This window comes from Carettochelys insculpta, chromosome 30 (assembly GCF_033958435.1).
Source record: "Carettochelys insculpta isolate YL-2023 chromosome 30, ASM3395843v1, whole genome shotgun sequence".
NCBI lineage: Eukaryota > Metazoa > Chordata > Testudines > Carettochelyidae > Carettochelys > Carettochelys insculpta.
In genome coordinates this window covers 13,824,501-13,847,416 of record NC_134166.1, presented here as the reverse complement: position 1 = coordinate 13,847,416, position 22,916 = coordinate 13,824,501, and the positions used below count along the sequence as shown (strand labels likewise).

The 22,916-nt window shown below is 59.6% G+C and overlaps 1 protein-coding gene across 1 annotated transcript; it reads right to left on the bottom strand.

Moving 5' to 3' along the window:
• Positions 1–4,774: 4,774 nt before the first annotated feature.
• Positions 4,775–22,332, bottom strand: LOC142004058 (uncharacterized). Its single transcript, XM_074981480.1, has 14 exons — positions 22,197–22,332; positions 21,438–21,857; positions 20,833–21,139; positions 20,478–20,635; positions 19,804–19,912; positions 19,333–19,406; positions 9,177–9,278; positions 8,562–8,723; positions 7,810–8,222; positions 7,570–7,582; positions 7,196–7,516; positions 6,227–6,320; positions 5,912–6,035; positions 4,775–4,948 (listed from the first exon to the last, which is right to left on the bottom strand). The coding sequence occupies exons 1-14, from the start codon at positions 22,330–22,332 to the stop codon at positions 4,775–4,777; spliced, it is 2,607 nt and encodes an 868-aa protein (XP_074837581.1).
• Between the last annotated feature and the right edge of the window lie 584 nt (positions 22,333–22,916).

The window sequence follows — 22,916 nt, the reverse complement described above, 5'->3', positions numbered from 1 at the left end:
ATGCCACCATGACGGGGTGGGAGCTGTAGGAGTGGGGGTGGCCTGGCAGGTCCAGGTGCTGCCCTCAGACACACCCCCCCCAACAGCTCCCATTGGTCAGAGTTCCCAGCCAATGGCAGCTGAGGAGGCGGCTTTTGAGCAGGGCACTTTGCAGAAACGCCCCCCCCTCCCCGCCCCCCGGCCTCCTCTGCTTCTCGGGGCTGGACATGTTGCTGGCCACCAGGAGCCATGCAGGCAGGGCACTGTTGTAGCCCCGCTGGCCCCCACCTAGGTGTCACCAGCGGTTGCCGTCTGCGGGCTGGAGCCTGCGCCAGGTTTTGTGCAGCTGGAAAGTTTTCGCCCCAAATGATGTCCTGGGATGCTGGACTAATTTGGAGCAGCTGGGAGGGGTGGGGTGCTAGGCCGACTATCCCCGGGGGCTGCTGCAAGATGGCAGTGGGAGGGCAGGACACCAGGATAGATGGCCCTGCCACAGCCCAGGCCTATCCAAGGGCCCCGTCCAGGTTTTAAAGCACCGTTTAAACTGACCAGCGCGAGCCAGCACAAACAAGGAGCCTGAAGCTGTTACTGTACCAGCTACCAGCTTAGCTAAACCCAGGTTTCCCCAGACTCCTGCCAACCCTCTATGACTGGGAATGTTGTCCATCCTCCAGCAGCCTGTCTGCCCATTTATAAATCCACCATGGCCTTCATCTACTCTTCCCTTTTAGCCTGGTCCAACCACTTGGTTAGCTCTGCAGAAAAAAAGAGTGCAGATATTTTAATTCACTGGACATGCCCACCCCCAAAGTCAGAGGGAAATGATTCACTGAGGGTCAAACCAAAAGCTTTTGAGATTTTTAGCAAACCAAATATTTAAAAAAAAGTCAATTTTGATCTGAAAGAAAAAGGATTTCTCCCCAAAAATTTCCACAAACTACAAAACCACAAACCAAAACAAAACGTTCAGTTGACGCTAAAACTAAAATGTGTTCAGCTTATTCGTGTATTGAAAATCTGAGGTGAAAGTTATTTTGGATCAAACAAAACCAAAGTTTTCTCACTTCTCAGTACACTGGAACATTAAAAAAACAAAATTAACTTCAGACTGAGCCAAAAATGTTTTGAAATATTTGGGCCCCAATGAAATGAGGTGAAAAATTCAACTTCCAATGAACCAAAAACAAAATGATATCAAAGTTCTCAGAGGTGTAGAAAACTGGGAGGGGGGAACTGCTTTGACTGAAAAGAAATGTTTCTTTTGATTTTGAGCACTTTCAAAAACATTTTTTCGTGCCTTAAAATAAATTAAACTTCTGAATAAAAACTGTGTTCACACAAAAACATCAAAACATTTCTTTTGGCAAATGTTATAATGGAATGTTTTGCTTCTTTTCAGAATTTGCTGAGGTTTTTTTCTTCCCCAGCACAAAAAATCCATCAATGTTGTCATGTAACTGAATTTGCATTTTTCACCTGAACTAAGTTTTGCCTGGTGCTGGTTGGAAACCATCTTCACAGCTACTGGTACCTGCATTCACTCGTGAGAATTTGTTAATACAGATATTCTATTCTATTCTCTCTATGTTCTTATGTCAAGTTCGTCACTGGAGCATATGAGGGCCTGGTAGTCATCACAGATATAGAGCAAACACCATAATAGGACAGATCTGGGACAAGCTTGCTGCCAGGCTACATGAACCTCTGTATAGAGCCCAGCAAATCCACAGATACTGGGTTTATGTCCATAGGTATTTGTGGATCATTTTTGCTAATGTGAATGGAGTTACAAAGTTTGCATCTATGCAGGGATTCATCTAGATAAATAGATAGATACAATAAACTCTTTCATGTCCTGGGACCAGGAAGTTGATGGATATTCAAATATTCTGGGTAACAGAGAGGTATATCTAGCAATGTGTAGCACTAAGGAAAAGCGAGAATAGATACTAAGAAACAAATAAAAATGTATGCAGAGCGTGACATTTACCAACAACAGTAGCATTGTACGCTGCAAACTCAGATTGTATTAACTGTATTTATCTGTGTTTACTTTCACTATACCGCACTTACGGAAAATGTAACTAACATTTACTTCTGGTAAAAGTGATGGTTATTTGAGAGTTCTGGGTAATAGAATGCTGGACATGAGAGAGAGAGACACACGCACACAGGTGGACGGGGAGGCCTGGCTGGGAACAGCTCAAGGGAAGCCCTGCGGGTCAGGTCTTGGGCCCAGGGGAATGAAGCCATCAACACCCGGAGCTGGACGGAGAGTGGGGTTGGGGGCCCTCAGATCTGCCTCAGTTCCAACTCTCCCTGGGCTGTATGCTGTACTGCTGAGCCCTCTAGAGACAGGTGAGAGCCCTTCCCCTGTGGAGAGCACCGGCTCTGACCTGGACCTAGGGCAGAAGCTGGCTGACTTCACGGGATGGGAATTTCCTTCTAGGTGGCACCGGCTCTGAGCAGGGTGGGGCTGGCTGGCTGCAGGAAGGGTTGCAGGGATCTGTCCCAGGCTTACAGCTTGTTCCAGCTCCCCTCATCGGAGATCCCAATGGAAGTGGCAGATGAGCCCACAGTCTCTGGCAGAGCAGTCCTCTGCTTAAAGCAGTTGTTGTGCATTGGGATCAGTGGAGTTTACATCCATTTGAGAGTGTTTGTTTTCTCAAGTTTCTAAACGTTTCGTTAAGTTGTTCTTCTCATTCTCGTCTGTTGCCCCATCCTGCTGCTTTCGATGACTGCTCTCTCGTCCTCTTTGCTGACTGCCTGCTTCCCCCACCAGAGTCCTACATATGACCCTGCTCACATTTTAACAAGGATGTGCACCTGTCCCTGGCCTGTCCTAGTCCCTCCCTACAACACCTGATGATGGTGTATCACTTGCATGACAGGGAGCTTTCACTAGCAGAGAAACAATATCCGCACTTAGGATATCAAGTTAATTTTAAGTATCGGAGGGGTAGCCGTATTAGTCTGGATCTGTAACAGCAACGAAGGGTCCTGTGGCACCTTATAGACTAACAGAAAAGTTTTGAGCATGAGCTTTCGTGAGCACAGACTCACTTCATCAGATGCTGGACAAGCATCTGATGAAGTGAGTCTGTATTCACGAAAGCTCATGCTCAAAACTTTTCCGTAAGTTAATTTTAATGAACACTCCTCGCACTCGTACAATATTTGTCTTAAATTGGAGTTCAGCCTCAGACACAGTTAAACAATTACAACATTGTCCTAAATTAGGTAGCTCTCAACTATTATTTTATACAACTGCAGGCACACCCACTTGGCCAGATGGGCGCACGCCCGAGCGGTGAGAGCCCCTCACACCAACATAACACAAGAAGGTCACCCAATTACAATTAGAAGCAGCAGCTTTAAAACAGACAAAAGAAATGATTTCTTCCCCGTCAGCCTGTGGAACTCATGGCCAGGGAACGGTGGAAAGGCCCAAACTATCACAGGGTTCCAACAAGAACATGAGTTCAAGGAGGACAAGACCAGCAGTGGTTACTGGGCTGGGAGGGTGTCATGGAGGTGGGGGGTGCGAGTCAGGCTGGATGTGTGTGTGACAGGCGGAGCAGCTCACAGCGGCTAAGGATGACCCCTGTGACTGTAACCTAAGCTGGCAGGTAACACCTCTGGCCCTAAACAAAGAGCAGGGAGGAGCCGAGCTGGGTTTTGAATCAGAGGTGGCAGTTGGAAGCAGCGGGAGAGAGAGGGAAGGCAGCCAGCCTGGGCTGAGGGGAGGCTGGACCCTGGACGGGGCACCCCTCGGGTGCCTCTCCCCAGGATGGGTTGGAATGACTCTGTCTGTAGGCTGCACTGACGCCTCTGTGCTGAGCTGGGCCTCTGTCGCCTAATAAACTTCCCGTTCTACCTGCTGAGTGAGTCGCTCCTGCCTGTGGATGGGGTGCAGAGCCTGGGGACCCCAGGATCCCATGACAGACGGTGTCTCAGCCTCAGTTTACCAGGAGCTGGGAATGGACAACAGGGGAGGGGTTGTGGTGATTGTCTCTTCTCCTCCTTCCTTCTGAGCCTGCGGCATTGGCTGCTGTCAGCAGACTGGACACTGGGCGAGATGAACCATAGCTCTGACCCAGTCCGGCCGTTCTAATATTCTCATACAGAGCCCAAATGGAGCCCCCCCCACACTGTAGCCACTAGACTCCACTCCCCTCCCAGAGCTGAGACAGAGCCCAGGACTCCTGCGTCTCTCTCTCTCTCTCTGTGGAGCTGGTAACAAAGATTGTGCATTAATATTTTAAGGCTAACCCATCCCCCTCGGCGACTTGCCACAAGCTGCCAGAATGAGGCAGTGTTAGAGCCGAGCGCATCTAGTATCTATTTAATTTCCTTTCTTTTCTATAGGAATAAGATGAAATTCGGGGCTCCCGGCAGCTAATTCCTAAGTTACCGGCTACAAAACTTGAGATTTCCAGTGCCTCAGTAGCCCCCGGAAAGAGGTGAGAGGTGGAGGGTGTGGGCAGGTGGGGATCATTTGCTGCTTGACTTGTACTGAGCATGCTCAGTAACTCTGCTGATGCTGCAGTCCTCAGGCTGCAACCCCCACCCCCCCAACGCTGCATGTGCAGGTCAACCCTCTACCAAGAGCTGAGCTGGGGCCCTGCTGAGGAGTGAGGGGCTCTTTGTGCCTGGGGCACTGAGGCTAGGGGGACAGGCTTTGAGGGGACTGGAAGCCTCCCCACAGTGCAGGACTCCAACATCTTCAGGGCCTGGCTGACTCCACCTGAAGTCTGGGCCACAGATCCCTGCACAGACCCACAGCACAAAGAAGCTACTTCCGCCAGATCTCAGAATACTCGGACTTGGGGGCCGGCGGGGGCTCCCCCTCTGGGTGCTGCAGCTTGGTGAGGTCGATGGCGGCGTAGTGCAGCTCCTCCGGCTCCCCGGGGCTCAGTGGGGCGCCCTGGACACCTCTGCTCTGGCGGGTGGCTGGCGGCTTGTGCTCCTGAGCGAGAAGAGAGGCGGAGATGCCGGGCTGAGGTTTGCAACCGCTCTGCTCAGCAGCTTGCACGGATCCCTCCCCCCACGCACACGCATGTCTTGCACCAGGGGTGCTCGTGCGAGGCCTGGTGTGCTCATGCGAGGCGCACCATAGCACGCCGTACGGGGCGGTGTGCATCACACATCACGCGCAGGGCCTCCTCCCATGCAGCTCGCTGCAGCCCGCGGGCAGGAGACGGACGGGCTGGGTTTCCTGCACCGGGCGGGCAGGAGCTGCTCCCATGCAGCGTGGGGGGCACTGGCTCAGTGAATGCTCCCGCTGCGTTCCCTGCACCGCCCGTGCCCAGCGAGAGGCAGGGGCTGTGAGCGCTGTAGGGGCCGTGCATGTGGAACTCCAATGGCACTGAAACCACGGACCAAGTCTGTGCTCTACCGCCGAGGCTCAGCGCCAGCGGGCCTTCAGCTCATGTAGTCACAGGTTCAATCCCTCCTGCCGATGACCGAGGCCCATTGGTGTTACACGAGCATGATTTGATCCCCCTGGATCTTGTGGCTGTATTGACTCTGCTGGTGCAATTTTTCAAGGCCCAGCAGCCCCGGTGCCCCCGCCCGGATGGATCGCCCGCACCCAACGGCGCAGCAGGCACTGCCGAAGGCGCTCGGTGCAGCCGGGAGACGCCCAGGCGTGGGCAGCGTTCCAGCCGCAGTCTAGGCCTGTGCATGGGGAACGCCTTCGCTGCATTTCCTGCCCGAGCGAGGCCCCGGGACGAGGGGCGTTGGCTGCAGGGGGAGCGGGCACAGGCCGGTCAGGGAGCCAGGCTGGCGGCAGAGGTGTCTGTCCTGCCCTGGGCGTGCAGCGGGGGTGGGATGCCCTGGGGAAAGCCTGGGGCGGAGGGGGAGAAGGGGAGGGGCAGAGACGGGGGAGGGAGCCAGGAGGCCTTGGTCCCCACAGCCCCCAGGTACGTACCACGGGGAGGGGGGTGACGTTACAGTAGATCAGGCTGGGGATGTCGGCCGTGTGCTGCCCCTGGCTCCCGTTCGCCATCTGCCCGGTCTCAGCGCTGGGGGGCTCCGGCCCCCGGCCCCGTCGCCTGCAGGGAAATGGACCCGGACAAGTGGAGTTGGCTGGGGCAGGGGGAGGAAAGTGGGGCAGTGCTAGGGGTGGTCACAGCACAGGGGACTGGGGCAAGCCAGGGAGAGGGGCTGGGGACAGGGCTGGAGTGGACCGGCCCAGGGGCAATGTCCGGGGGGTCTCAGCATGCTCTGGGGGCATCAGACTCACCTAATCACCCAGAGCCCAAGAAGGAAGAAGCCGAGGGCGACCCCCACTCCACAGGCCACCCCGGCTCCCAGCAGCTTGCCAGAGCCCCCTGCATCTGCGAAAACACAGCACGGGGCACAGCTGGGAGAGGACCCAGCCCATGCGAGTTGGAGCCCAGGCAGAAAACCCGAGGGCTCCGGCCCCGCTCCCCACCCAGCCCCGGGGCAGGGAGTCACACAGGTTAACCCCACGCCTCTGTGACGAGCAGCTAGAACAGATTATATCGCAGAGAGCCCCCAGTGACCCCCATTACCCACCCCAGGCAGACCACCCCCCACTGACCCCATTCTGCTCCCTGCACCCAGCTCCGCTGCTCCTGCGCCCCACCCCTCAGCCCCGGGGCCTTCCCTCGAAATCGCTGTGGCTGCAGCAACCAGGCCTGTGGTCCCAGTGCAGCCTGAGGCCGTCCTTCCCCTCCACACCCAGCTGCCCACTGGCCCTCTGCTTCTGCCGGGCCAGGCTCCTGGGCCATGTGAGGGGTTCCTGGCTCTGGGCACCAACACCGGAGCGTGTGTAGTGCCGGGCAGGATTGGATCCCAGTGACACTCTGCCCCGCCCCCGCACAGCATCCCCCAACCCTGGCAGGGAGCGCGGGAACTGGGGGGGCAGGGGAGGGGGTGGGTCCCGGCAGAGGAGGCTTCTGGGAGCAGGGCAGGGGGAGGATGGAGGGGATCCCAGCAGAGAACGGATTGGGGGTGTGAGGGTGCAGATGGGGGTGGGCAGAGCCAGCAAAGAGAGAGGAGGGAAGTTCCCAAGGGAGGAGGGGCTGTGAGGCGAGGGGGGCAGAGCTGTGGGGGTGCAGGGGTCCCAGCATAGGGTGTGTTGGGAGTGGAGGGACAGTGGGAGGGCCAGGTGGGGCGGAGGTGGGGGTCAGTGTTGGGGGCAGGGCTGGAGGTGCTGGGTGGGGATTGGGGAACCGGGGTCACTCACATGCGATTCGGAGCCGGATGGTTCTGCTGGTGGCCGGGCGCCCTGCTGAGCTGTACGTGACAGTGCAGGTGAGGTTCTGGCCGTGGTCCCCCGCGGTGGGCGTGAAGCTGAGCGCGGAGCTGTAGGCCCAGGAGCCGTTCTCCAGCCGGGCTGAGACATCCCTGGCTGTGTCATTGAACGGCCCCGTCCAGGTGACTCGGGGAGGGGTCCCGGAGCAGCGCCCAGGGGCCGTGCAGGTCACAGTCACCGGCTCCCCGGCCAGCAGCTCCCCTGGCAGCCCCCGCACCGGTGAGGTCTGGATCTCTGGCTGCTCCGTCAGCCCTGAGACACGGGGAGAGGGTCAGTGGGGGATGCAGGGCCTGTGCCCCCTGAGCCAGGGATCTCCAGCTGGGGATGTCTCCAGGATGTGCCAAGGGGTCGAGTGGCAGCAGCTGGCCCGGGACGGGCTGGGCTCCCTGCTCCAGGCTCTGGGGCAGAGAGGGAAGCAGCTCACACCTGGCCCCAGCCAGGGACAGGCTCAGGGGCAGGGGCCTGTCCTCTCCAGGGGGCACCGGCGCCTCCCCAGCCGCAGCGCAGGGCTCATTGTGGTCAGTGCAGCTCCACTCACCCAGCACAGAGAGCCGAGGCTCCGTGTAACCGAATGAGTAATATGGAGGGCGGGTAGTGGAGCGGTAGCTGTATCTGAACTCTGCTCTCTGCACTCTAAGGAAATAGCTCCCCTCGTCCGTCCGTCGGGCGTCGCTGATTTGCAGGGAGCAGTTGCCAAGCGCTGGATCCACAACCAGCCGGAACCGGCCCCGGGTCTCCTGCGACACCACCCGGCGGGGGTCACTGCTGGCCACGGGCGGATCAGAGCCCACCTGTGCCTCTCCCTTGTACCAGTGCCTGTAGAGCTGTGACCCGGGATTCTCTCGGTCGTACTTCTCTGGGTACTGGAAGGTGCAGGGGAGGCGAACGCAGAGCCCCTCCTGCACCGACACCGCCTGCGGCACCCACAGGGAATAACCGGGCTCCTGGGACAGGGACCCTGCAGGGGCACAGAGAGAAACCAGGACCATAGAGAGCAGAGACCAGCCCTGCGCTGCTCCCCCAGCTCTGCCGGTGCCCCTCACTCCCGACCCGCAGCCCCAGGCCTGGCTCCTCACCGAATCTCCAGCAGTTCAGTTTCCCTCCATCCCCTGAGCCCCCTCCCTGCTCCCTGTCACTCAGCCCCAGCACCAGGCTGGGCCGTTCGGACCCTGGGACCTCTCCCGTCTCACCTTCCCCTCCCCCTCTGGCCGGTCTCCCTTCCCGGCCCTGGGACAGACCTGGCCCTGCTTAGCACAGCTTCTCCCTCCCCCCACTGGGGCTGCAGGCGCTTCCTTACCCCTCCAGAGCAGGGCGAGGATCAGGGCCCTCAGCGTGGCCGCAGACGGGGCAGGACCCCCTGCCCTCTGGGGGGGGCCCTGAGCCGGGATCTCCCAGTCCCTGGGATCCTGCTGCAGTGACCGGGCTGTGCCCATGGCTGGGGCGTGCGGCTGGCCCAGACCTAGGGATGGACAGGGGTGGGCAGTGTGAGAGGGGAGGCGGTTTGGGAGCACACGTCTGCCCTGGGGACATTCAGTGCGCCCGAGCTCTGCGAGGGGCTGCTGCAGCGCGGTGACCCCCAATCCCCTGGGGTCAGAAATGCTGAATTTGGGAAAATGCTGAGATTTTCTCTGTGATCCAGCAAGGCGGTGGGGGGGCTGGGGGCTGGCAGCCCTGCTCTGGGCCTGCTCTGTACCGTCTGCCCCACACACCCCATGGAACGGTGCCCACGACACCCCATGGCCAGGGTGGGGGAGGGCTGCAGACTGAGCTGTGAGACGAGCATGTCAGAGCCGTTGGAACAACTCTCGCCCCATAGGGTACTGATGGGGGGATCCTGGAGCCCCTGGGGTAAGCGTGCTCCTGGGGGGGGGGAGGGCCGGGCAGAGTGGGGCAGGGCTGGTGCCGGGCCCACCTCGGAAGCGGGGAGCAGGTTGAGCCTGGCAGAACAGCCCAGCCAGCCTGAGCTGCACCTGGGATGCTACCGGAGCAATGGCGAAACCCTTCAGCCAGCCGCCTGGGGGACAAAGGGTGACACCAGCTGCCAGCCCGGACGTCCCCAGCAGTAACCAGCCAGCCAGCCGCAGCTCTGGCCTTGGCAGTGTCACGGGGGTGGGGGCTGGGAAACGAGGCAGCCATAGGCCCCCCGAGAGCAGCAGGCGTCTGACCCCCTCCCACATCACACTCCCTGGGCCAGCTGGGGAACGCGGCTCAGCAGAACCGCCAGAGAGTGAAGCCAGGGCTCGTGGTCCAAGCGGATCCAAGCGTGGCAGTGAGGGGAACGTCTCAGCTCCGAGGGAGGTGCCGGGTGGGATCCCACAGGGCCCTGTTCTGGTCCCGGAGTGGTTCAAATTGGAGAACTGGGCTACCCAACTCAGCACTGAGCCCTGGTGGCCGAGAAGGCTGACGGCAGGTTGAGCTGCACTTTAGAAGTGCTGCCGGCAGGTGGAGGGATGTGATCCCTTCCCTGTGGCGCTGGGGACCCATCTGGAGTCCTGCGTCCAGCTGAGGGCCCCCACTGCAGAAAGGATGTGGACTTTGCAGAGTCCAGCCCAGGCAACAAAACTGATCGGGGCTGGAGCACGCGGCTCAGGAGAGGCTGAGGGAACCTCAGTGCAGAGGGTCGGGGTGTGCGGGATGCTGGAGTCACCACATGTCCTGCCCCCAGGTCCCCCGCTTCCTGGGGGTTGCAATACAACAGAACTGTGAGATATCTAAGTTACTGTCCCCACTGATCGGTGACCTCCTGGGCTCTCCTGCGACTCTGATCTCCCGGGATTCGAGGGCGTTGCTGACACTTTGGAGGCCGGAGCTACAATCCACAGGGATCTGGACACAGTGGAGAACTGGGCTGCAGGCGGCAGGAATGAAATTCAGGACGACACATGGAAGGTGCTTCCCCGAGGGCAGGGAGACCAAGCGCACAAGGGCAGATGCGGCTGACTGCCCTGGCCGCAGCCTGGCTGGGACGGAGCTGGGAGTGGTGGTGGGTCCCAAACGCCGAAGTGGAAAAGACCCGGTGCAGGTTTGGTTGTGTGATGAGCGGTTGTGACGTTCTGGGGGTTCGAGCGGAATGCGCCAAACGTTGTTGCCGCCCCTGTTCTGGGTTTGCACCAAAAGCTGGGCCCTGATCAGGCGGGAGGGGCACCAGCAGAGCTGTGGGAGTGAAGCCCTGAACCCCGTTACACTGGGACTGGGGCTGGTCCCTTCGGGGGCTGGAAGAATCCAGGTGGATTTGGTGAAACTGGTTTACACGACCTCTCACTGGATTTAGAGGGTTCCTGGTTTGAGCACCAAAGCTGCGGGGCAGCCTGTGGGACTGGCTGGTGTAACCCCTTGCCCGCCAGGAAGGCAGCAGAGGTGATTTGGTGGCTGGTTTGATTTGCCTTAGAGGAGGAAAGCCCAGCCGGGGCGGGAAGTGGCCTGGACTTAGCAATTTGCTCAGGTTTGGTTCACTCCACAGTGGCTGGGAACCTCCTGTATGTTACAGCCTGGCTCTCCGACCCCACAGGCCGGGCCCCAGGGCTTGTGACCCGGGGCCTGGAGAAGCGCCATGCATGGGAACCCAACACAGCAGTTTGCACTGACGGGCCGGGGCAGAGGAGCTGCTGGGGGGGCGGGGGGGGCTGGTGCAGGAGAGATGCTGTCACCGAAACCCCAGCCCCAGCATCCTGCCGCCTTCCCCTCCCTTTGGCTGGGGCTGCTCACAGCCTTCCTGAACCCCCCTACTCAAACCACTACACCCCCTGCCCTCCAGCTGGGACAGAACATGACAACCCTGTTCCCAGCCCCCTGCCCCGACTCTAACCCTTTACTTCTGCTTTTCCAGTAACACAGTTAGAACCCCAGCAGCTCACACCTCCTGTTGGCCTGTACACGCTGCAGACACCAGTCACTCACCCTGAGCTGAGATGCAACTGCCTCTGCGTGGAGCAGCTGGGAACAGCGCAGTGGAACAGCGGGTGCGGGGTCAGGACGGCTGGCGAATGGCGACTCCAGCAGGGAGCGCGGGCGGCTCTGTAGCTGTGCCAGGCAGGGAGCAGGTGCGTACGTCCGGCCGTGACTGGTGAGAGATGGGAGATAACGGGAGGAAGGGGAAGTGGACGTGTGAATGTGGCCCCAGGACATCTTGCACAACCTGGTTCCAGGGGCTGCAGATCTCAGAGCCGTCAATGCCAGAGAGAGACTGTGAGAGCTCCAGGCCAGCTGCCCTGCACAGCCGGCTTCTGCCCCACGGCGACAGGCACTGGCTGGGGGAGGGCAGGCTGGCGACTGGGGGGCTGGGCCCCTGGGGGGTGGAGAGCCCGAGGGTGCAGAGCGAGGGACACCCTGAGGGGCAGAGGGAGGTGGCTGCAGGCTCCGAGGGGAGGTCCCGGGGCCCAGGGCCTGGCCCTGCAGAGGGAGGGCGACGCTGCGGATCGAACCCGCCAGGGCTTCCTGCACACTCAGATTCCCAAACCAAGTAGGGAGCCAGCACCGGTAAGAGACCGTGTGAAAGTGACGCACATATCAGAGGGGCAGGTGGAGCCTGAGGGGTTTGAATTGAAACGGGGAGCTGGGAAGCCAGTAGTCGGGGGGGAGAGAGAGAGACAAAGGAGGGGACAAGGGCCCGGGTCTGGGAGCCGCTCGGGGCCTCCTTTCCACAGCACGGTTTGGACTGATGGTCTGTGCCGGCTGCACTGACTTTGTACGACGCTGTGCCCAGCCGGCTAATAAACCCGCTGTTCTCCTGCTGAGTGAGAGTCACTCCTGCCTGTGGACGGGGTGCAGAGGCTGGGGACCCCGAACCCTGTTACACTGCTGGAGGCACCTTCCACATTGCCCATTCCTGATGTCTGATTGATGTGCATTTATTCCATCGATTTCTGAAAGCAGGCTGGTATGCAAAATTCCAGATTGGCTGGGAGGAGGAGGTCTTCCTGGGGTGGGCAATGGCCTGGCTCTTGTTACAATGGAGGACACACCCAGAGAGATCAGATTTCCACCCCACCCAGCAAGGGAGATGATTAGAAGCTGATGGACAATTCATGCCTCTACCTCAATGTCAACACGTTACATGGCTCTTTGCAAACATTCTGTGCATTTCTCAGACCTGTACAGAAACCTGTGGGGGACACTTCAGCCTCCCAGGACACTCAGTAACAGATTTAAAAGTAGCCGTCCTACAAGAAAGAAATTTCAGAAATCAAATGGAGAGAGAGATCTCTGAGCTGCAATTCATTTGCAAATTTGACTCCATCAGCCAAGGGGTAAACAGAGACTGGGAGTGGTTGGCCCCTTTCAAAAGGAGCTTCTCTGCCCTAGGTGTTAACATCTCCACATTAGACTGAGAATGGGCCATATCCCCCTGTGATGGAGTGGGGGATACCTGTGTGTGTGTGTGTGTGGCTCACAGAGGGTGTGGGGCTCCTGCTGAGGGTAACCCTGACAACCAGGTAACTCCTTTGTACTGCAGACAAAGGAGGAGGTGGAGCCTGAGGGGTTTGAATTGGAACTGGGAGTTGGAAGCAGTGAGTCTGGGCTGGGAGAGAGAGAGAGACAAAGGAGGGGGCAAGGCCCCAGCTCTGGGGGCCCCTCGGGGCCTCCTCTCCCCAACATGGATGGGACTGGCTGTCTCTGCCGGCTGTACTGACTCCTCTGTACGATGCTGTGTCCTGTCGGCTAATAAACCTGCTGTTTTCCTGCTAAGTGAGAGACTCTCCTGCCTGCGGACAGGGTGCAGAGCTTGGGGGACCCCAGAACCCCATCACACTGGTGTCAGGAGTGGGATGTTCTGCACCCCGAGGATAGAGCATCCAGCAGTAAGTGACCGGGGCCCCGGAATGAGTGGGGCCTGCGAGACCCAGGTGTGCTGAAGGGCAGTGAGGTGCAGCTCCCCAAGGCGGAGGGGCCTGCGGCCGAACCCAAGCAACTGCGGTCGTGGTTCTCGAGAGGGGGTGCCACACCCGAGCAGGGGTTACTCCTGGGAATCTGTTGGAGTCGGTCCCAGAAGGTGGAGGGGCCGAGGGCCCAACCCCCAGAAAACAAGTGACCGACAAGGAGGCTGACGCTGAATGAGTTCTTCCCAAGACAGTGTGCTCATGGTCCTTGAGAGCGGGTGTCATACTGAAGTAGGGGTTCCTCTGAGAGTCTGTTGGAGTCGGTCCCAGAGGGCAGAGAGGCCTACGGCCTAACCCCAGGGAGCTTGTGACCCGCAAGGAGCCTGGCACACTGAAGGGATTCTTCCAGGAATCGTGGGGTGCAGAGGGCATCAGCCTGAGAGCCTGCAACCACGCTGAGCAACTCCGCTGTGAAGTGGCAGCACCTGGAAACTGAATCGAGATTAAAGAAGCTGGACAAGGCAGTGTGGATGTGCAGTGGCAGAGCTGAGGGTTAAGGAAAATCCTGCAGAGATGAGCCCGGATCGGGGCAGGGAACCCTGGACTGCCTGGAGCTCTGAACCGAGTGGCCTGCCGCAGCTCAAGGAGGGAAGGAGCGATTCCAACCCATCATCTACTAGGGGCCAAGACAGACCTGCGAAGAGTTTTCCAGGCCTGGGCCGAGGAAGGTGCCTGTGTGTCTGTGCAGGAAAGCAGCTTGTCCACTGGGAATGGCAAGTTGTCTGTGAGAGAAGCAGCTCCACCTTCTGTGTGTGTATGGAGACCAGCCGGGGGGCTGGGACAAAGGAGAGAGTGTCTCCCATTGTCTGTCTGTGTTGAACAGCAGCAGCAGCAGCAGCCTGGGGAGAGAGCAGAGCCTGCATTTGGAAAAGGTGCCAATGAGGAAACTAGCCCATTGTCTAAGGAAGACTTCACCAGCCTGGGGTGGCTGGAGAAGGAACCACCAGGAAAGAGCATTCCAGGTGTGACTGACTCCAGCCATGGGGGCTGGAGCAGAGGGAATGGCTCTGGGATGGGCAGTGGTGTCCCTGCTAAGGACACTGGTCCTTGGTGCAAGAAAAGTGCTTCTGCTTCTGGGGAAGTGAATCCTTTGCCTGAGCCTGTGGGGGCTCAAGATGGAGCCAAGATCCCAGAGCTGGATCTGAGGGCAGCTGAAGCCCAGATGGGAAGTGGGCCTGCCTCTGTGTCTCTCGGGGGGATGATGCTTTAACTCGGTCTGATCCAGTTAGTATCATCAGGGAATCCCAGAGACCAGACGATTCTAGTACTTGTTCTTTGCCTGATGCTGAGGTGTTACTGGGAGGGGGTGAGAGGACTCTGTCCTACCAGAGTCATCCTCTCGCCAGGACACAAGAACAGATGGGCAATGGAGTTACGCTGATTGATGAAGATAAAGGAGCTGGTAGCAGAAGGGAGGAAAGGGACCCTGACCTTCTGTCTGGTGGTACTGGCTGTCTGCCTGGAGGGGGATTACATGGGAATCTGCCTGATGGGCCAGAAGTGATCCTGGGTGTAGGTGAAACCCAGGAGCTGGTTGTGGCTCAAGGGAGCAGTGCCCCTGTGGAGCCAGACGGGTGAGTTGTTGTTTGGGGGAGCTCTTGAGGAAGAGAATTTCCCTGAAACTTTTCCTGACCCGTCTGTGGGGACTACAGAAAATGGGAGTGAGGTGGAGGAGAGTGAACAGGAAAGGTGCTTGTCTGTAAGCACCAGAGCAACCCTTTGCCTGGGGAGAAGTTTGTTTCAGCTCTGATGACCAGGACCTGCCTGAGTGTGAAACCACTGTCTGTGCTCTGCAAGGGTCCAAAGCAGGCAGGGTAAAAGTTTCTCAGGAATTGGAAGTTGATGCAAGCAAAGTGAAAACTATCAGGGAATGTGAGCAGCCCTGTGAGAACCAAGTAAAACAGCTGCACAGTCAGTCTCTGTAGGATGCAGGAGAGGGCCAGCAATTCCCCATCTCCAGATGGTGGAAACACTTATATTCTTATACTGGACTCCACTTCTGACTCCATGGGGAGGCAGTAGTTGGAGGGGGAAGGACAAAGGAGCTGTGGTCCTGGTGGGCCAGTAAGGGATAAACAGGGATTCCTCCATGTGGATTCTGCGACTGGGACTCACAAAACAACTCTCAGAAAGCAGTTTGGTTTGCAAATTTCCAGGCTGGCTGGGAGGGGGCCGTCTCCCTGAGATCATCAATGGCCCAGCTCTTGTTAGAAGGGAGGGCACAGCCAGAGAGATCAAATTTCCACCCCAGGGGGCAAGAGAGAAGATTAGAACTTGATGGTGCTAAGAAAGGCCTCAGCCATTTATCCCCAAAATACCAGATTCTCAAGGATGTTGCACAAAGGTTGTGGTCTACCAAAGAGCAACGTAAATGTGCAGTTGCAATGGGTTTGTTCTGTAACTCACGCTGACTGCTGTAACCAAGGGGTGCTGCTACCAAAAGCTGTAGAATTGTACCATGTACTGAAGGTTTGGAAAGAGCCATGTGACATGATGACATTGATGTAGAAGCATGAGTTGTATGTTGAAGGAGTCTGTAACTCTGAAATGTCACCATTGTTCCCTGTAACTAGTCTTGCAACCTCTCACATGAGGAGGAACATTCCAAACCTATTGTGTGGCATGGAAGGGGAAACTGAGGCACACAACCATTTTGGTGGTCTGGCTAAATGCCAAGGGTGGAAGCATTTGTACCTTCCTTTACTGGACTGTAACTGAATTCCAAACATTGGCTGGAGCAGCTGTATGGACTGGTGGGCAGACAGGGCAGGGCCCAGACCAGAAAAGAACTATTTGATCTGTTGGTGCTGCAGCATCTGTATGGGCTCCGCCTGCCCGACTTGAGAACGTGGCTGATGGACCAGAAACAGAAGCAGGGAGACCGACCAACCTGAGGGAACTAAAGGGACTTGCCCGGCTGCATCACATGAAAAAGGCCAATACCAAGCTCCTGAGTTGGAGCCTCCCCCAGCAGGATTATGACATGGAGGTGGTGCACGTCAAGGGGAGCACTGAGGGTGCAGCCGATGCCCGATCACGAGGGGAGGGCCCCAAACTTCCCCAGGTCACTGGCTGAGTGACCCAGCTCAGTTCGGTCTGGAAGGGGGGAGAGATGTGATGGAGTGGGGGATACCTCTGTGTGTGTGTGTGGCTCACAGAGGGTGTGGGGCTCCTGCTGAGGGTAACCCTAACAACCAGGTAACTCCTTTGTACTGCAGACAAAGGAGGAGGTGGAGCCTGAGGGGTTTGAATTGGAACTGGGAGTTGGAAGCAGTGAGTCTGGGCTGGGAGAGAGAGAGAGAGAGAAAGGAGGGGGCAAGGTCCCGGCTCCGGGGGCCCCTCGGGGCCTCCTCTCCCCAGCATGGATTGGCCTGGCTGTCTCTGCCGGCTGCACTGCTCTGTACGACGCTGTGTCCCGGGCTAATAAACCCGCTGTTCTGCTGAGCGAGAGTCACTCCTGCCTGCAGACGGGGTGCAGAGCTTGGGGACCCCTGAACCCCATGACACCAAGTCCCTGCAGAGCTCCGGTTGTCGGGGTGAGAGCTGGGGTAGGAATCCCCCAGCCAGCACAGCCCAGCACAGTCACTGCGTTCGTGAGGTCAGGGACGACCCTAAGGGGGTGGGGCCTGGGGCAACGGCCTCCCTGTGCTCCACCCCATCCTGCCCGGCTCAACCCCTTTGCCCAGCCCTGCACCCGCTCTGCTCCACCCCCTCCTCAAAGCCCCTCCCATGGGCAGTGGGGGTGGGGTGTTACCTGGGGCCTGTTGCAGGTTGCAGGTGGGGGTCAGCCCCTCTGCCCTCAACACAGCAGCGTGAGGTGGACCTGCCCATGTGGTTCCCCTCGGCTCCTGTTAAACAGATGTTCCCCCCAGAGGTGGCTGCACCTCAGTGCCCAGAAAAGGGCCCTGGTACAAACTGCCCCTGTGCCTCGTTCCAGAGGCGGCTGCATGCCCCTGCGAGCCGAGATCCTTCTGCACAGCGGGGAGCTCAGTGTTTGACTCGTGCGTCTTTCATGAGTCCTGGAATTACAGGATTAGACTCTGGAAAAAGAGATTCCCTGGGACGCCGGGAACTGCCAGGCCCAGAGCAACACCGGACATGGCTGGTACCAGGGGGACGGTGGGGAATGGGTCTGTCTCTTCCTGATCTGCGAGGACAAGGGTTAATCATGGTCTGTCTACCTACCTGTCCCCAGGGACTGGATCAAACCGTCACCCCTTGGAGGGCAACGGCCCCGAATCCCATTCCCTGTCTGGTTGGAACGGGGGCAGGGGTGAATCCGCACCAATGAGAAAAGATACCAGACTCGGGGGTGGAACCAAAAATGTTCAGCTAAAAAGTACAAGAGCAAATCACTTTCCGCCAGACCGAAGATAAAGCCGAACGATCGCCTGTTCGGGGGGCGGAAAAGCCGAGGCGTGTTCATCGGGGGCACAACACAAAGAGGAACTGGATTTGGTTGTGGATTAAACATTTAGAAACGTCACATTGGGGTGACCGTGATGTACAAAGCCCTGGATGGGCTGGCTCCAAGGTCTTTAAAGCCCTGTCTCTTCCCATATGAACCCGCCCAGGGATGGAGGCCAGCTGGGGAGGATCTGCTCCCTGTTCCCCCACCGAGGGAGATAAGATTAACATCCCCACAGAGCAGGGCCTTGGCAGCCTTTGCTCCCAGGCTGGGGAATTCTCTTCCCCAGGATATCTGCAGGGCACCCACATTAACATGGTTTCTGCGCCCAGTTAAAACCGCCCTTACACTTGGGCTTTTATTGCTGTTTGAGTTTGTGTGGCACTCCTGCTTTTGAGCTGGTTCTGTCCTTTTGGAATTTTATATGTTTAAATCATTTGGCAGAGGTTTATGTTTTTTCAAGCATCTTTAAGCCGCCGCGAGGAGCTGAAATAGAGAGGCGGGGTAAAAATCTTTTCAATGAAACGAAGAAAGTGAAACAACGACTTGTAAATATCTCAGGGGAGCGAAAAGGAGGCAGGGAGGAGAGAATCATTTGGGGCCAAACAGAAAAGCTTTGTGAACCAGAAGGTTAGAAACAAATCTGCTCCGGGGTGAAACGTCAGAGTTTGATTTCAGGCGGTTTAAAGAGTTTTGAATGAAAAGGCTGCGCTGGGAGGAAATCTCGGCCCGTGGCGTGGGCTGGAGGCGGGAAGGCGAAACGTCTCTTTCTGAGAACATCCCAAGGAAACATTTCCAGTCAGGGATTATCTTCCCCCCATCGAACCAACGGGTGAAATCAACCCGGAACCACACCGTGTTGTGCTGTGGCTGAGGTTGTGTTTTGCACCAGAACCAAGTGTGATGGGGTTCAGGGGTCCCCCTGCACTGCACCCCGTCCGCTGGCAGGAGTTACTCACTCAGCAGGTACAACAGGAGGTTTATTAGGCAACAGATGCCCAGTTTCTCACAGAAGCGACAGTACAGCAGCCAGAGACAGTCCTTCCAACCTGTCCTGGGGAGAAGACCCCGAGGGGTGCCCCTCTGGGGTGTAGGTTTCCCCCTCCTCAGGCTGGCTGCCTTCCAGCTCTCCCTTTTCCTAGCCTCTAACTCCTGCCCCCGATTCAAAACCCTGCTCAGCTCCTCCCTGCTCTTTGTTCAGGCAGAGGTGTTACCTGCCAGTTGTGGCCCCAGGGTCATCCTTAGCCACTGGGAGCTGCTCTGCTTGTCTCTCACATCCAGCCTGACTCACACATGCCCTCCCCCCACTCCATTACACCAAGTCTCTGGCTGGAGCTGTTCCCCGAGCTGGCTGGGGACGGGCGCCAGAGCCACTGGGCTGCTGTTGTCCGGCCGGGCTGGGCTGGGCTGGGCTGGGCTGGGCTGTTCTCGGAGGGCCTGGCACTGCGCTCGTCACGGGGGTCGCTGGGCACTTGCAGTTATCACAGAGCAGAGTCACAACCACCAGGGCAACAAACAAAACTATCCCAGGCGGCTTCCAGGCACTTCCCGGGCCGGGGGTCGGAGCTGGGGGAGGGAGGCGGCAGGATACCAGGCTGCAGGGGCCCACGACGGGTCTGATCCCGAGGCGCACGGAGGGGACGGGATAGCAGAGGAGATGGGCCCCTTGGCCTCCCCCTGGGCGGCCGACCCCGGCCGAGATCTCCTTCTGCGTTTCCTCAGTGCCAGGAGATTCGATTCCTTGTCAGCTCTTTGGTGGCCGGGGAACGGCCAGACCTACGCACCGGACTCCTGGACCGCGGAGTCCCTGACCCCCGGCCTGTCCTTCCTCCTGCTTCCCCCACAGCAGCAGCGCGTCCTGCATACAGAGCAGGAGATGTGGGGGTCAGCGGGGGGCTGGCAGTCCAGGCAGGGGGCAGGGTGTGTAGGTGAGTGAGAGAGGGCTGAGTTAGTGCAGGGGGTTGATGGAGGGCAGGGGGGGACGTGGCAGGGTCAGGGGGTCGGCAGCTGGCGGCTGAGTCGGTGAGTCAGTGAGCAGGGCAGGGCACTAGCGAATTTGGCCGGTAGATAAGTGGGGAGGCAGCTGGGTGGGTGCAGAGAGGCTGGTGGGCGGGGGAGGAGGTTGCTGGGGGCTGCAGAGGCAGGTGGGCGGGTGAGTCGGGGGCTTGGCAGGCAGGTAGGAGGCTGGGCGAGATGGGGAGGGTGGCGGGGCTGGGAGATGGCCAGGCAGGCAGGTGGGGGGGCAGCGGAGTCACCCTCTGTAGTAGAGCCGGGTGAGGTAATAGGCGAGGAAGAATCCAGTCCCCATGAAGACGGATTTGCAGCTGATTTCGATGAGTGTCCGAGTGCCGCCACCTGTGGAATCTGGAACAAGCCGAGAGTCGGGGACTGATTCTGGCAAACCTGCCCCACGTCCGCCAGGCCGGCCCTGGGGTCAGGTCAGAGCCGGTGCCCCAGAGGGGAAATGACACTCGCGCCGGGAGCCAGCCCCACCGGAGCCAGGTCACAGCTGCTGCCAACGCACACAGCACAGGGCACGGCTGGGAGAGAACCCGGGTGCCCTGGTGCACCCGCCCCCAGGCAGACTCCAACCTGGGACCTCAGTGCAGGACCCTCTACAGCGTGGGCTACACGCCAGCTGGCGCTCAGCTACGGCCGGCGGGGGAGATGCCTTTTCGCTCTCCGTAAGGGGTCTAGATGCTGGTGCATGGGCCACTGAACACCCGCCGTGGGACATTCCGCTGGTGGTCCGCACACGCCAGAGTGCAGAGAACGGCACCTATTCCGCACACGGATGGAACGAACATCAGCGGGAACAAGACAGAGACCCATCACCCGGTGCTGAGATGCAGCCACCTCTGGGGGTGGGGGGCACAGTCCCGGTGCCTGGACATGCCACACATCTCTGGGGCAGAGATCGCTCCCTGACCCATCTCCTCCCCACTGCCCAGCGCCCCAGAGCCGGCCCCAGGGAGCAGAGACGGAACTGGGCCGGCTTCTCCCATCACCCTCCCCACAGCCCTAAGGTTCCTCAGCTCCCCGCTGTGTGCAGGGGGACCTGGGGGAGGGTCCCAGCAGATGAGGATTCTGGGAGGGGGCAAGGCCGGGATGGAGGCGATCCCAGCACAGAAGGGTGGGCTGGGGGGGCACGTGGGAGGGGCTCCAGGGGAAGGGGGAGTGGAGGGAGGATGATCCCAAAGGAGGTGGGGGTCAATGTTGGGGGCAGGGCTGGAGGTGCTGGGTGGGGCTGGGGGAGCCGGGGTCACTCACAGGCGACTTGGAGCCGGATGGTTCTGCTGGTGGCCGGGCGCCCTGCTGAGCCGTACGTGACGGTGCAGGTGAGGTTCTGGCTGTGGTCCCCTGCGGTGGGCGTGAAGCTGAGCGCGGAGCTGTAGGCCCAGGAGCCGTTCTCCAGCCGGGCTGAGACGTCCCTGGCTGTGTCATTGAACGGCCCTGTCCAGGTGACTCGGGGAGGGGTCCCGGAGCAGCGCCCAGGGGCCGTGCAGGTCACAGTCACCGGCTCCCCGGCCAGCAGCTCCCCTGGCAGCCCCCGCGCCGGCGAGGTCTGGATCTCTGGCTGCTCTGTCAGCCCTGAGACACGGGAAGAGGGTCAGTGGGGGACGCAGGGCCTGTGCCCCCTGAGCTGGGGATCTCCAGCTGGGGGTCTCTCCAGGATGTGCCAAGGGGTCGAGTGGCAGCGCCTGGCCCGGACCGGGCTGGGCTCCCTGCTCCAGGCTCTGGGGCAGGGAGGGAAGCAGCTCACACCTGGCCCCAGGTAGGGACAGGCTCAGGGGCAGGGAATGGGGCAGGGGCCTGTCCTCTCCAGGGGGCGCCGGCTCCTCCCCAGCCGCAGCGCAGGGCTCATTGTGGTCCGTGCGGCTCCACTCACCCAGCACAGAGAGCCGAGGCTCCGTGTAACCGCGTGGGTAATATGGAGTGTGGGTAGTGGAGCGGTAGCTGCATCTGAACTCTCCTCTCTCCACTCTAAGGAAATAGCTCCCCTCGTCCGTCCGTCGGGCGTCGCTGATTTGCAGGGAGCAGTCGCCGAGCGCTGGATCCACAACCAGCCGGAACCGGCCCCGGGTCTCCTGCGACACCACCCGGCGGGGGTCACTGCTGGCCACGGGCGGATCAGAGCCCACCTGTGCCTCTCCCTTGTACCAGTGCCTGTAGAGCTGTGACCCGGGACTCTCTCGGTCGTACTTCTCTGGGTACCGGAAGGTGCAGGGGAGGCGAACGCAGAGCCCCTCCTGCACCGACACCGCCTGCGGCACCCACAGGGAATAACCGGGCTCCTGGGACAGGGACCCTGCAGGGGCACAGAGAGAAACCAGGACCATAGAGAGCAGAGACCAGCCCTGCGCTGCTCCCCCAGCTCTGCCGGTGCCCCTCACTCCCGACCCGCAGCCCCAGGCCTGGCTCCTCACCGAATCTCCAGCAGTTCGGTTTCCCTCCATCCCCTGAGCCCCCTCCCTGCTCCCTGTCACTCAGCCCCAGCACCAGGCTGGGCCGTTCGGACCCTGGGACCTCTCCCGTCCCACCTTCCCCTCCCCCTCTGGCCGGTCTCCCTTCCCGGCCGTGGGACAGACCTGGCCCTGCTTAGCACAGCTTCTCCCTCCCCCCACCGGGGCTGCAGGCGCTTCCTTACCCCTCCAGAGCAGGGCGAGGATCAGGGCCCTCAGCGTGGCCGCAGACGGGGCAGGACCCTCTGCCCTCTGGAGTGGGCCCTGAGCCGGGATCTCCCAGTCCCTGGGGTCCTGCTGCGGCGGCCGGGCTGTGCCCATGGCTGGGGTGTGCGGCTGGCCCAGACCTAGGGACGGACGGGGTGGGCAGTGTGAGAGGGGAGGCAGTTTGGGGGCACACGTCTGCCCTGGGGACATTCAGTGCTGCCGGGCTCTGCGAGATGCTGCTGCAGCGCGGTGACCCCCAATCCCCAGACCGTCCCCAAGATCCTGGGGTAAAAAATGCTGAATTTGGGGAAACTCCGAGATTTTCTCTGTAACTCGTGAGCTGGGCCAGACCTGGCGAGACGATGGGGGAGGCTGGGGGCCGGCAGCCCTGATCTGGGCCTGCTCTGTACCGTCTGCTGCACACATCTCTAGGGACAGTGCCTCCCTCTCCCCACGGCCAGCCATGGGGAAGGGCTGCAGGGGGCAGAAGGGTGTGGGACGGTTATGGCCTAGGGGCTGATGATGTGGGAAAAGCTGAAGGACTCCAAGATGTTGACAGCCAGGCCAGCTCCCCGACATGTGCACTGGCAGCAACGTGGGGGGCAGAGGGGAGCAGGGGAAAGAAGGGCTGGTTCGAAAAGCCGGATGGGCGCAGGTCCATGGGGCCAGAGCCAAGGCACCCGAGGGAGCCGAGGCCG

Bases quoted from the DNA above. Each gene is read 5' to 3' on its own strand.
- LOC142004058 (XM_074981480.1), bottom strand. From the start codon at position 22,332: ATGGGCACAGCCCGGCCGCCGCAGCAGGACCCCAGGGACTGGGAGATC. The intron at 9,279-19,332 runs GTGCGTAGGTCT...TTTGTCCCCCAG, and splicing joins CTCCGCGGTCCAGGAGTCCG to GCGGCTGGCTGAAGGGTTTC. The intron at 6,036-6,226 runs GTGAGTCTGATG...ATTTCCCTGCAG, and splicing joins CTTGGGCTCTGGGTGATTAG to GCGACGGGGCCGGGGGCCGG.